The following is an 11,831-nucleotide window of genomic DNA, read 5'->3' as shown; positions in this document are numbered from 1 at the left end:
TAGAACTATAAAATAAATAAAAAATCAGTTAAACCGAGATAAAAGTTTTATTGTATTGATAGAAATGTACACGAGTTGTCGATAAACAAATTCTATTCTTATGGTACAAATCTTCTCTATCTGCTACAAGTCTCAAAATATAGCATATATCTTCCTGAACAATTGAATCGGCTGGCGATAACGTAGTGCGCAAAGTAGATTTCTACCTTTCACTGGTTGTATTCCAGTATACACCACCAGTATAAGAAAAATCTATAGTATAAGTAATGTAAATTCTACATTTTCAATATTTACAGTGATGAAACGCAGCTATTATTTTTTTTTAATGCTACACAAGATATTCTTGTAAAAGACAGTAATCATTGATATCGACAAAATTATAATAATAATAACTTTTATTTAATTATAACAATATACAATATCGATCGCGCGTTTTATCTAATTGTAAATCAACAAGAAAACAAAATTTTTAATAAATTAAAATTTTATTGTATATAAAGTTTAATTAAAAAAAAAAAATAAAATGCTACAGTCCGAATAAATATATTTTTTACATTTTAAAAGATTTTAAAATAAAAATTAAGCAAAGCAAGGATAAGAAATGTCGGAACACCAAAAAGTTGTCTGATACTTAAAAATCTTTATTTCAACAGTAACAAATTGACATACATTTTCATAAAATCGTTACTGTTGAGATATTTAAAAGTTGACGAATTTTTATCTTCTTCTTGTTGCTAAAGAACGTCTAATTTTCGTAGTTTGTAATCTAATTCTAGATTTGTACGACAAAATTCGCTCTATTTGGTCAAAGGTATAAAAAAATAATATCAATTGAGTCTTTTAAATATCATTGTATTTTTCTTCTGCCGCGGCGAATGTGTACAGAAAATTACTATGCGAATTATCTAAGCGAGGATTTGTAGTTATCACGTTTTGTACAATATATATATATTTATATATATATAATGATACAATAATGATGACAATTATAAGAATAATTAATCAATTCATCGACAATGATAAAAGATGAAGAATGACAATGACGATGCTTTGATGAATAATGACGTCCGATGAAGACAATTAATATTAAATGCCTGAAAATTTTTTTTCTCTCGCACACATACATACGCTCTCTTTCTGTCTGTCTCTCTGTCTCTTTTTTTACTAGTTCCACCTCTTTGGCTTGTGTACAGTTGTGACTGTTTGTATATAATATAAATTATCAACGTTACTATTTTATTACTAAATCAGTTGTGTATTCATATAGTCCCTCTTGCGCGTCTTTGGATTTGTATTGTTATCGTGATCGGGCATCTCGGAAGTTTCATTGCAGAACAGAAATTGCGCGACCACTACTTATTTGAATATATTTACATAAAATTGTTCGCAGTTTCACATTAAATCGTTCGATCGCAAATTTCTCTGACAATTGCTTTGATTAATTCACTAATTTAAGTTTACATACTCGTATTTTTGACTCGGGTAACTTTACAATCAATTACAGCGGTCGATTTTTTATTTATTACATAAAATCGCATACAAAAAATTGATAAACCAATGGTAACTTATTCGTAAACGTAAAATGCCTTTGCTGAACGGTATTAACTATATAATATATAATATATATTTTCCGTTCGTAATAATTGTTCTATGCCGCATAGGAATAATTAGGAAAATTCGTACGACATTTAATATTTTGCACGCGTTCGCAAAATTAATATAAGTTTAGTGCTAATAATATGGTTGCCAGTTAATGATGAAATTTTAGAAAATATATCCCAAGCGAACGCCGGTCTCGCCAAAATTGTCGACCGTCGCAGGTGTTGCCGGGGTCGCAGGTGCGTCTGTGATGCGGCGGCGCGCCTTTGCTGTATTAAGAGAGCTAATTAAAAATAAAACGAAATGACGAACAGACAGATTGGGAGGTTTCTTCGCGAACGAGCGCGTACGGCCGACCTCCACTTTCACCAATAAATAATACTTAACGACAGTGACACTTACTTAGTGACACGCATAATATAAAAATTAACGGATCGCGCTTAACAGCCGATCGCTTAATCACTCGATCGAAGATCGCATAGTCAAAGGACTAAAAAAAACGATACGGGATAAAATACGCGCCGCTTTCCGCTGGACTCGTTATGTATCGCTTCAGTTATTCGATACCGCGGCGCAAAAAAACGAAATATAATATTAAAATTCGGCAAAATATTTCGGTTCTTAACGCACTCTCGCTCCACTTTGTACACGACTTACGCGCCCTTTCACGTTAATTAAATTACAACAACATCTATATATTATATATAATACAATAATAAATTAATTGTTAAATTATTATGCGATTGTTCCGATTGACATATATCGATACATAACAGATTTATATAAGTATACTCGTTTTACATGTCCAAATCGTGATAAATTCAACACATTTGACTCATTGGCTTATTCTTTTTTAACGAAACTATACTATAAAAAAGCGGCTGGCAAACGCGCAGAGTTTGCTTACGGAATAGTATCGTATCAAACAATTTTCTATAGAGAAAGATACTGTGAAATTTCTCTCTCCGTGTAGCTTTGAGAAAGATGAACATTATACATATATATATCAAAGAATCGATAGCAACGTAATTTTGCAGTACACTCATTTAAATACACATCACAGAGTTATAGAAAATTAACTAAAAAGTAGGAACAAAAATACATACGAATTAAGCTAATGAGTTTAATCATTGCGCTCCATCGTAGACTTCACAATCCTCGATCGTTGCGGACAAACATAATATTCGCTCATATCCATTTGATTTAAATATTAACACTCATGGACGCACACGCACACGCAATTCGTACATGCATTCGGGCGGAATGTGCACCGCCCTTTTTTTAAATAAAACAAAAAGAAAACAAAAAAAAAGAAGATATAGTGACTTAAGCTCGAGCTTTCGGGCGCGGATCGAGTGCCAGAGCGTAAATTAAAGTCCAGATAGCTTCGAGCGAGATGCCGTTTTCCCGGTATTGTTTTCCTCGTTTCTTTCGGGCTCACTGGACACCCGGACCGGAAATCCGATGACGCTTTTGGAAGGGTGACAGATGTGTGCTGATAAGAAAATTCGATTCCGAGACGACTTTGACATTTGTTCGTTGAGGCCCGTTTGTAAATGAGAGCGTTCATGAAAACATCTCTAACTCGCTCGAATGTTGAAAAAAATTTCGAGGTGATCTCCTCTTTCGCTGAGGCAACAAAATATCGTAGTGTCGATGTAACAGCAATTTCCGTGTAAAGATTACTCAGACACACGTATTTTCTCTTCAAGCGGTTTTAATCCACGCCGTTGGATGTATAACTGACGAAGCATCATCTCGATGTGTATTTAAGTATACACATTACGCGGATCATTTACGAGAGATTTCGGAGGGCATATAATTCATTTCCACATTCGAGCGTGTGTAAATAATTATGTGCCGCGCGTGCTCTTTGGTATCGTCATTTAACCCAACGGTGGATTAATAAAATGGAAATCATACGCCATAAATGTTATATGAAGTCTCTAAATTATGTTTCGCCGTTGGATGTTAATAACTAGTGGATCGACACCTGTTCGATTTTCCTGGTGGAAAGCGGCTGTTTTTGACTGGTGTTGTATTTCATCGATGCATAAATTATCGTTAACAACGATGATAATTAACGGAAGCTCGAATCGATCGAGCATTATGAAAGGTATGGACCACTTCAAAAGAACTCAAATCGTTGCCGCATTTATGAAGTAAATCGAATTAAATATTTAACAAGGCTGTTTATACATACATAACGAAAATCACGTTCGATTAATCGGTACAAACTTAATAATTTTGCTCTGCGTTTAATAATTTATATTTATTTGCATAACAACACAAGTAATGTTTATTGACTTAACGGCAATTATGCGTACAAAAGATAAAAACCTTAATTTGCTTTACGTGATTTATTTGGTAAGTTACTTAAATAAGTTATTTATCTGCATATTAATGCATTTAATTCCAACTTAATCAATTATTTTTTTATCCTTTTCTATTAGTTCAAGAATATCAAATTGTACGAATAAAATTCATGAAAAACGATCTCAGTTTTATTTATAATAAATCATATATATTTTCCCGCCGGAGATTGAAAATGCTTGTATTACTCCCGTATATGCGGTACTTTCGACCATAATTGCCGCAACCATAGAGCTGTACACGTGTGCGACCGCCTACTATTAGGAACGTTACTTTTGCTCCCCTTTTGCATTCTTCCGCCAAGTACATACTTGTCGACTGACATAGCCAGCCAGCCAACCGTCGAAGCTCTCTTTCGTCTCCTCGACTCTTTGAGCAACCACCTTTTGGACGCTCTTCAGCGTCCTCTTCTCGCTTTCTCAGTGTTCTTGAATCCCTAAACCTTCTTAGACCCCTCGACCTCCTCCTTTTCTCTCTTCTTTGCGTCACCCTTCATCCTCAACGTCATCGGTATCTCGACCTTCTTTCATCGTCTTAAAACGTCTTACATAGCCATCTTAAGCTAGGATCTGGCGTTAGCTGCCTTCGCGAGTACTAATTGACTAGCATCGTTAATTACTCTCGTTTGATCTCACGCGCTCGATTCGCGTCCTCTTGACGCTCTTTCTACTTCTCTCCAAGGACTACTTCTTTACGCCATTGAGGCCATACCACACGCCAGCATTAAAAATTGCTTTCTTCCTTGGTGCCACGAAAAATGCGATAGCAATAGTATTAACAATAATATTAATAAAATAATATAATATATATTACTGTTTCATACTAAATCTTATATATTATTTGGTATCGTATATTAGCGTTATTACACTACAACCAATGCAATATAAATAATAATACATTAGTTTGATCCCCGTTGAAATAATGAGAAACCTACCGGGCAGAGTTTCGATTTTTTTTTCTCCTGAACGTTAAACGCGCTACCTTAAATCGCGTAAATATAGGAAAATAATTTTCAGTCGTCGACTAATTGACGATTTCACATTTCATCCCGTGGCACTCGCGTGGGGTTTCCTAGAGGAAAAGACTCAAAAAAAGTATCGGAAAGAACTGGGCTTCGTACATGTGGGATTCGTGAACAACACAGCTGGTTTCCTCTTTTTACGAAAAAATAAATATAGGATTTCGCGAAATTATAAGTTTGCGCGTCGTCGCTAGAAATATGATAGTATAATCGCTAATTAATTATTACGCAAGAACACATACGCGAAATCAAACGCGTTTTTTCTCTTCCGGCGAAGAAATTTCGCGAGAAAGTATAGAAAAATGTGGACATTAACGTTTAACGGAATTTATGTAACACACAAGTTGAACGGCGGACTTTAAGGAAAACGAAGGCGCGCATGGCGCTAAGTCGTATTACAAAATAGGCAGTGCGTCGGGCTACCTCGCAAAACAAACAACCTATACAACTAAATACTAGAGAGACACATATCGCGACACTATCCAAACTACTATACAGACTTTAGCTCGCAGTATTCGAACTTTGTTCAGCGCCGCGTTTAACTTCCGATTTTGGACTTTATCAGTCATCGCGCATTCAAAGCTAAATGAGCCTTCAGGTAAAGTTAACATTTTCCATATTCCTAGGTGAACAAAGATAAGCCCTTCCGTAATCTCAGTTGTCATCAGCGATACATTACTTTTTAATAATTCTATATATAAATTAAATTCTTTTTTGTATATAATAAGAAAAATAATTAAAAAAAATAAACGTTTTACCAATTTATATCGTTGTTATGTTCAAAAGGACTTGAATTCGTGATTGTGGAATCAATTTGTAGCTGATTAATTTAATTGGTAATTGTTTAATGTAGCGACGATATATCAAATAAATGCTCTCTCTCCATGGAAATCAAACAATCATGTTTGCGGCTAAACGCGCTGGGAAAATATCAGTCTAGACAGCTCATAGAGAGGCCGCTAAACAAATCGAGAATACCGGCCATCGTCGACATAGTTATCGTTTAGGTTGCAAGTCACGCGGGCGGCAATCGTACGATCTGATTTCGAAGACACGATGACACGATGATAAATTAAAGGTGAGGAACATATGTCTCGCGTGTGACTATTTACATTAAGCGTGTGCTCTCCCGAGAATGTGCGGCTCTTTTTCTTCACTCTCACTCTCTCTCTCACTCTCTCTCTCTCTCTCTCTCTCTAAATACAATATGTATATTTGTATATGTATATATATATACTTACGACAACGACGCGAAACGACTAGATTGTGACCCGACTCGAACTCTCTTCTTTCCTTCCTCTTCTGATTTTCTCTTCTTTACTCTGTCTCGCGCCTCTCTTCTTTACTTGTGCTCCATACACACACGCAAAATACACACAGAGTCTCTATACTATATACAAATATTTACAATGGTGTACAATTAATGCGCGTTAATGATCGCGCGCGCAGGCAGATGCGCCGTCAGGGGGATTTTGCGAGGACGTTAACGAGCGGTCGCTATCGAAAGCGTGGACTGAAAACCGACCAACAGATCGGCCGAGTATTGTTTTGTCATAGGCTTGATCGCCGTTGCATTGCACATTATTACGTCCATCATGCGGAAAGTTCGCGAGAGCTCTCACGAAAATTACAACCGCACGAATTGCAATGCGCGTCGAAATGATGCGTAAACGTTGCTTGATTTATGTACACAAATAATAGTCCAATGCTTATCTCGAAATATTATCTTTCTGCAATATTAAATAGTATTTCTTTACAATGATACAGTACGCATTTCGACGGCATTGCGTTCGGAGACGATTTAATTTTCGCAAGCGCGGAGTTAACAATGTCTTTTTTTGCACGCATTCGTCATGTCGATTCCTAGAGTCTTTACAACGCTGGAAAAATGCAACGGCTATTTGGATGAATTTTATGTGACTGGAATTTGCATTCTTATGATCGATTATATCAATATTATCTGTCTATATGCGATGATAAATGTTCGAATATTAGCGAATCTTTGTCGCAATCTTTGTTTTGGAATTTTTGCGAATTTACATTATAAAAAAATAATATTGTACATAAACTCGACAATTGTGCACATTTGTGAAGCATCTATAGAAAATAGTAGTGATGTCAAATTGCATGATTATGAAGTTCGAATTGTACGTTTGAGAAATACAAAATAAATTATAATTATTTCAGGATATCTTCGTGATAATTCGAAGCGTCTTCATAACAAATGAGCTTTCTAGCAGATAATGTAAAAAAAGAAGTAGCCACGATAGTGTCGCTGCGCGTATCTTAGCGCTGAGACACTACCAGTATCTCCAGATCATTATATATGTTTCATAAATGATACATTATTTTCCATAAACACTTCATAATTATTTGCGCGATTAACAGCATTCTTCACACTATCGAATTAACGATCAATTAGTAATTTGTCCTTTTTTTGCAAAAATTTTTTCGCGGCTAATCATTCATCGCTTTCGAAAAAAATCTGCCATCGGCACGAGTTCTTCATCATCAAACTCGATGTATTCTGCTCTTCTACATTTCTGTCTACGTCCACGAAATTCGTCTTGCGAGTCGAATGTTTCGAGAGGGTTTCGAGAGGAACGTCGATGGTTACCAATTTTCTCGACCGCGGTTTTTGTTTCATCATCTTCGTACCTCTCCGTCGCGGTCATTTGTACAATGTTTCATCGACCGCGAAGGATCCATTAAGTCCACCCGTTTCCTCTTTACCTCTTCTGTTGCTTTACTTCGCCGTTGTTCCATTTCTTTCTCTCTCTTTCTATCATCATCATCTCCTTTTTTTTCCTCTTCTCGTCACCGAGCAAAGAAACTTCTTCAGCAACGTGACAAAGGACAACAAACGTTGTCCACACAGTCGAGTATGATTCTTTGGTTTTTCCGAGGATGACTGCGGCCAGCATTACGCGGAAATAAACGAACGCCATGAGAGAGAATTCCTCTTGTTCAGGTTTGGATAGAAGGCAGAGAAATGCCTCCTTCCTGAAGAATTTTATTTTTCCCGGATTGCCAGCCGACTTCATTGAAATCCAGCTCGATTCTTTGGTTTTTCTTCAGAATGCGGAAGAGTGCGCGACGACGGGATTGGATGACTAGTCTCGCGATCACGCGACTTCCTCTTTCCCGGAGACCGACGAAGTAGAATATTATCCGTAACTTTCTCGTGCACTGCCCCGTCGCTCTCTAGAACGACACGCAAAGACATTTTATCGTGGCTCAGGATGACCATCTTCCTACAATGACGTTTCCTTGTCCCGCTGATGATACAGGAGAACACGAGTCTAAGTTGATTTTTTTATGATTACATCGTTCATAAAATTGCCCGCATTCCTCCATGATGAAGTAGCACGTTGCGTTTAAGAAGCTTTCACGGGATTGCAGGACAAACGCGGACTACTGTGTTATCAAATAGGAAAGATGAAACGTAATGAGAACATTCGCTCAATTTTCTTCTTCCCGTTTCTTCCTTCTTCCAAAAGTACATCGCGTTTGCTTTTACCGATTGTTATTGCTTCCGTTCAAAATTTTTCTCATTTGTTTTAGAATTTTTTAATCAACAATAAATTATCTTTCCTCGCTCGTTTCTCACTTCTTTTCGACAAGCGCTCCGTCGCTTCTCTTGACTGTCGCGCGCGAACAGGCCGGCTTGGAAGAAAATATATGTACTACGAAACTATTACGTGATCCTTTTCGCACGGAAAGCGATCGAAGTTACGTTCTTTGAAGAGAACAACTGTCGACTCCGTCGCGTAACTCTCGTTCCTTACGTATCCTTCGCTTTTGGTGCTTCGGGAACGATTTAGCTCACGATTTAGTGTGTTATTGAGAGTCCGGGATACTTGAAAATCTCCGTCGTTACTCGACGACGGTCTCTCCCATCTTTTCCTTCGTTTCTTCTTCTTCTTTTTCTTCCAAGGGCGATCAGCTTCGCGTTACGTGTGCCTCGGTTGGCCGTACGCGAAGCTGACCTCGCGTCATGGATAGTCGGGGTGCATCAGATTGTACATGATCGCGAAGATTGTGCAGGCGGCGTAGACACCCAAGGCAACCCACCAGAGTAACTGCTCGTGCAGCCGCTGCTCGAAGTTCTTCAGTACCAGGAGGCCGATTGTTAGGCCCGCCAGGGCACCCGTCAGATGAGCGACGTACGACACTGGCGGACCCATCTGTTCCGCAGCATATCTATCGTAGATTGCAAAGCCCACGTCGGCGCTGGCTGTAATCAGAAATATTCAAATTTTCATGGAAATTTGTTACTGCCTGCTTAGAATTATTACGCATGATATATAATATTTCGTTTCTCCACGCGTGTCTCAATTTAAATTTATCTACACTGATCTATAGTGTTAAATTTAACCTATTATGTCGCCACTGCTCCTGCTCAATATATTGTTATTTTATCCATTGTTTTATATTAAAACAATGGATAAAATAATGATACATTCAGTAAGAGTTGTGGCGACTTACATTAGATTAAATTTGACTATACATTTAACAGTGTATCTAAATTTAAATTGTTTTATTTATTAAATTTTAAATTGAAATCTGATTTTACTTTTACTATCTTTCAAATTAGTAGAATTTACAATTAGTAAGGCATTAATACAACAGTGTAGACAGATTAACAGATTAATTTAAAACGAATAAAGGAATAATGCACTTATCATGGCATATTTTTAAAAATTCTGTTTAGTTGTGTTTTGAAAGTACAGATAAAAATGCATAGTAAAGCGATAAAGAGAACATGAGAGGAACAAAAAGAGAAATAAGAAAGAAGAGTAGAGCGAAAGAGAGTAGAGCAAAAAAGTAAGGATGCCACGAAGAGTCGACGGTAAGCTTTGAGAAGCTCTCGAAGTGTCGTCGAGAGAAGAACTTTCCTGCAGCTTCCTTCCTGTAGCGGCTTTTTTTCTATGTTTGCGCTCATTGTCGATGATTATGTAAGTTTGTTGTATTCGTAAATAATTTACTTCTTAGTTAATGTAGTGTACAGATTTTCGTCTTTAGTTTCGCAATCCATTAAGTATTCTCATCTTCTACGAATCTACATTCTTTAGGAAATTTTTTTATTTCCTTAATAAATGCAAATTATTACATTTCTTTTAAAGATTCTCTTAAATATGAGTAATTCATAAGGTCTTACATTTCTAAGAGATTTCTATTTTAATAAAGTTATAGTGTCCTTTAAAATTTTTATAATTATATATTGTATACCAAAACTATAAAAAAAAACTTGAAAAATAACTAATAATTAAGTTCTAAACTAATTTACGTGAAAATTAAATTAATATAATTTAGATATAAAGAAAAAAATATTTTATTATCCTTTCATAAGAGATATTTCATTTTCGACATTTAGTAATTCTACAATTGAGTTTAAAATTTTCGTTAACAAGATATGAACTTTAAACTTATCGAAACATTTAAAACTTTGAGGAAGTATACGAATTCTGATGTACATCCTTTATACTGTTTTCTTTCTCTGTTTTCAAACGCGATCTCTTTATATCGTTGTTGCCGTCGTTTAACTTGGATATTAAGATTGAGTTATACAACTCTTGAAGTAACAAAAACTGGACTCTCTCCAAGCTTTTCCATCCGCTATTCTAACTTAATTATTTTCTCGACTGCAATCATCATTATATCTATAAGTATATTATATAATATGCTATAATATGATATCGTATCTTTTTTATCATAAGCGATATCCTTCATTTCTATACCAATTCTATGCTATCTTCCGTTTCAGCTTATATAATCCAATTTTGATAGAATTATTAGATGAAAGCTTAGTTAATATTAGCTAGTTAATATTGGGTTATACATTATTATATCTGAAGCACTTTTAGTAATTTGTAGACCTCATCCGTTTCAATATTAAAATTAATCATGATCGATATACGATTATTCCGTAGACTTCGCTTAATAATTATATGCCACCTCCATCTAAATTACATTTACGTATATAATTAAAATTGCAATTTCCTCGTCGTGAAAATTTATTTAATTCCTTCCAACTTTCTCTCCTTTTTTCATCGAGATGAATTCCAACCCGCTATTGTTCCATCAACTTTGAATACCAGCATCTCTTCTTTAATTTTCAACCAGGCTTACTCAGGTGCGAGCTTGATGACTCAATAAACACGAGTGTCGACATCGTGCTCGTTTCAAAAATTGACGGAATAGCTACCTTCTTCTCGTGGTAAACAATCTCCACGTCGGTGAAAATTCTTCGCGGCGAGCACACCTATCTTTTAATTAAAACTTCAAAATAGCGACGGCTTTCATGGCTCTTCCTTCCCTTGCGCTTTTCAGCTCTTATCACGGGGGAAAAAAGCGGAAATTGAAATTTCAGGAAAAGTATATCGAAACGAAGCGCGAGTAGAGGAAATCGAACGACTAGATGATAGTAAATAAAAGTGAATCGCGAAAAGAATATTAAAACGATATCTAAATCGATAAATTCGATATCACTATTAGATTTAATAAATCTAATATATAATTAATCCCATTTCCAAATCTGTTACCCTAAATAAACGGAATTGTCAACATTTGGAAATGTTCTAAGATATGAAAATTCAAATCTCTCTCTCTCTCTCTCTCTCTCTCTCTCATTCCATCACAGAGTTCTGATTGCAGTTGATAGTGGCGCACTTTCTTCGCATCTTAAGATGTTATAGGAGACAGGAGACACCTCGCCACGTCGCAGACTCCTGCGAGAGCGTCATTTGCATTCGCGGCTGAACGGATGACCCGCTTCCACATCGTGAGAGAGCGCGTTTATCGATCAAGCTCTACTTCGCCCGTCAAGCTTTCGCGC

General features: G+C 36.3%; 1 protein-coding gene across 2 annotated transcripts in view; it reads right to left on the bottom strand.

Annotated features, from left to right (window-relative positions):
• Nucleotides 1–836: 836 nt before the first annotated feature.
• stet (stem cell tumor) overlaps nt 837–11,831 on the bottom strand; it is a 429,808-nt gene continuing 418,813 nt past the window's right edge. For both annotated transcript variants that reach the window (XM_011063469.2, XM_087410217.1), the window contains exon 10: nt 837–9,230. In XM_011063469.2, the coding sequence (XP_011061771.1) occupies nt 8,989–9,230 (242 nt within the window). In that variant the 3' untranslated portion in view covers nt 837–8,988. The remainder of the gene's footprint in view (nt 9,231–11,831) is intronic.

Source organism: Acromyrmex echinatior, chromosome 10 (genome assembly GCF_024713525.1).
Source record: "Acromyrmex echinatior isolate Ae372 chromosome 10, ASM2471352v2, whole genome shotgun sequence".
In the NCBI taxonomy this organism is placed as follows: Eukaryota; Metazoa; Arthropoda; class Insecta; order Hymenoptera; family Formicidae; genus Acromyrmex; species Acromyrmex echinatior.
The sequence above is the reverse complement of the archived record's forward strand: the minus strand, read 5'-3'. Positions and strand labels throughout refer to the sequence as shown.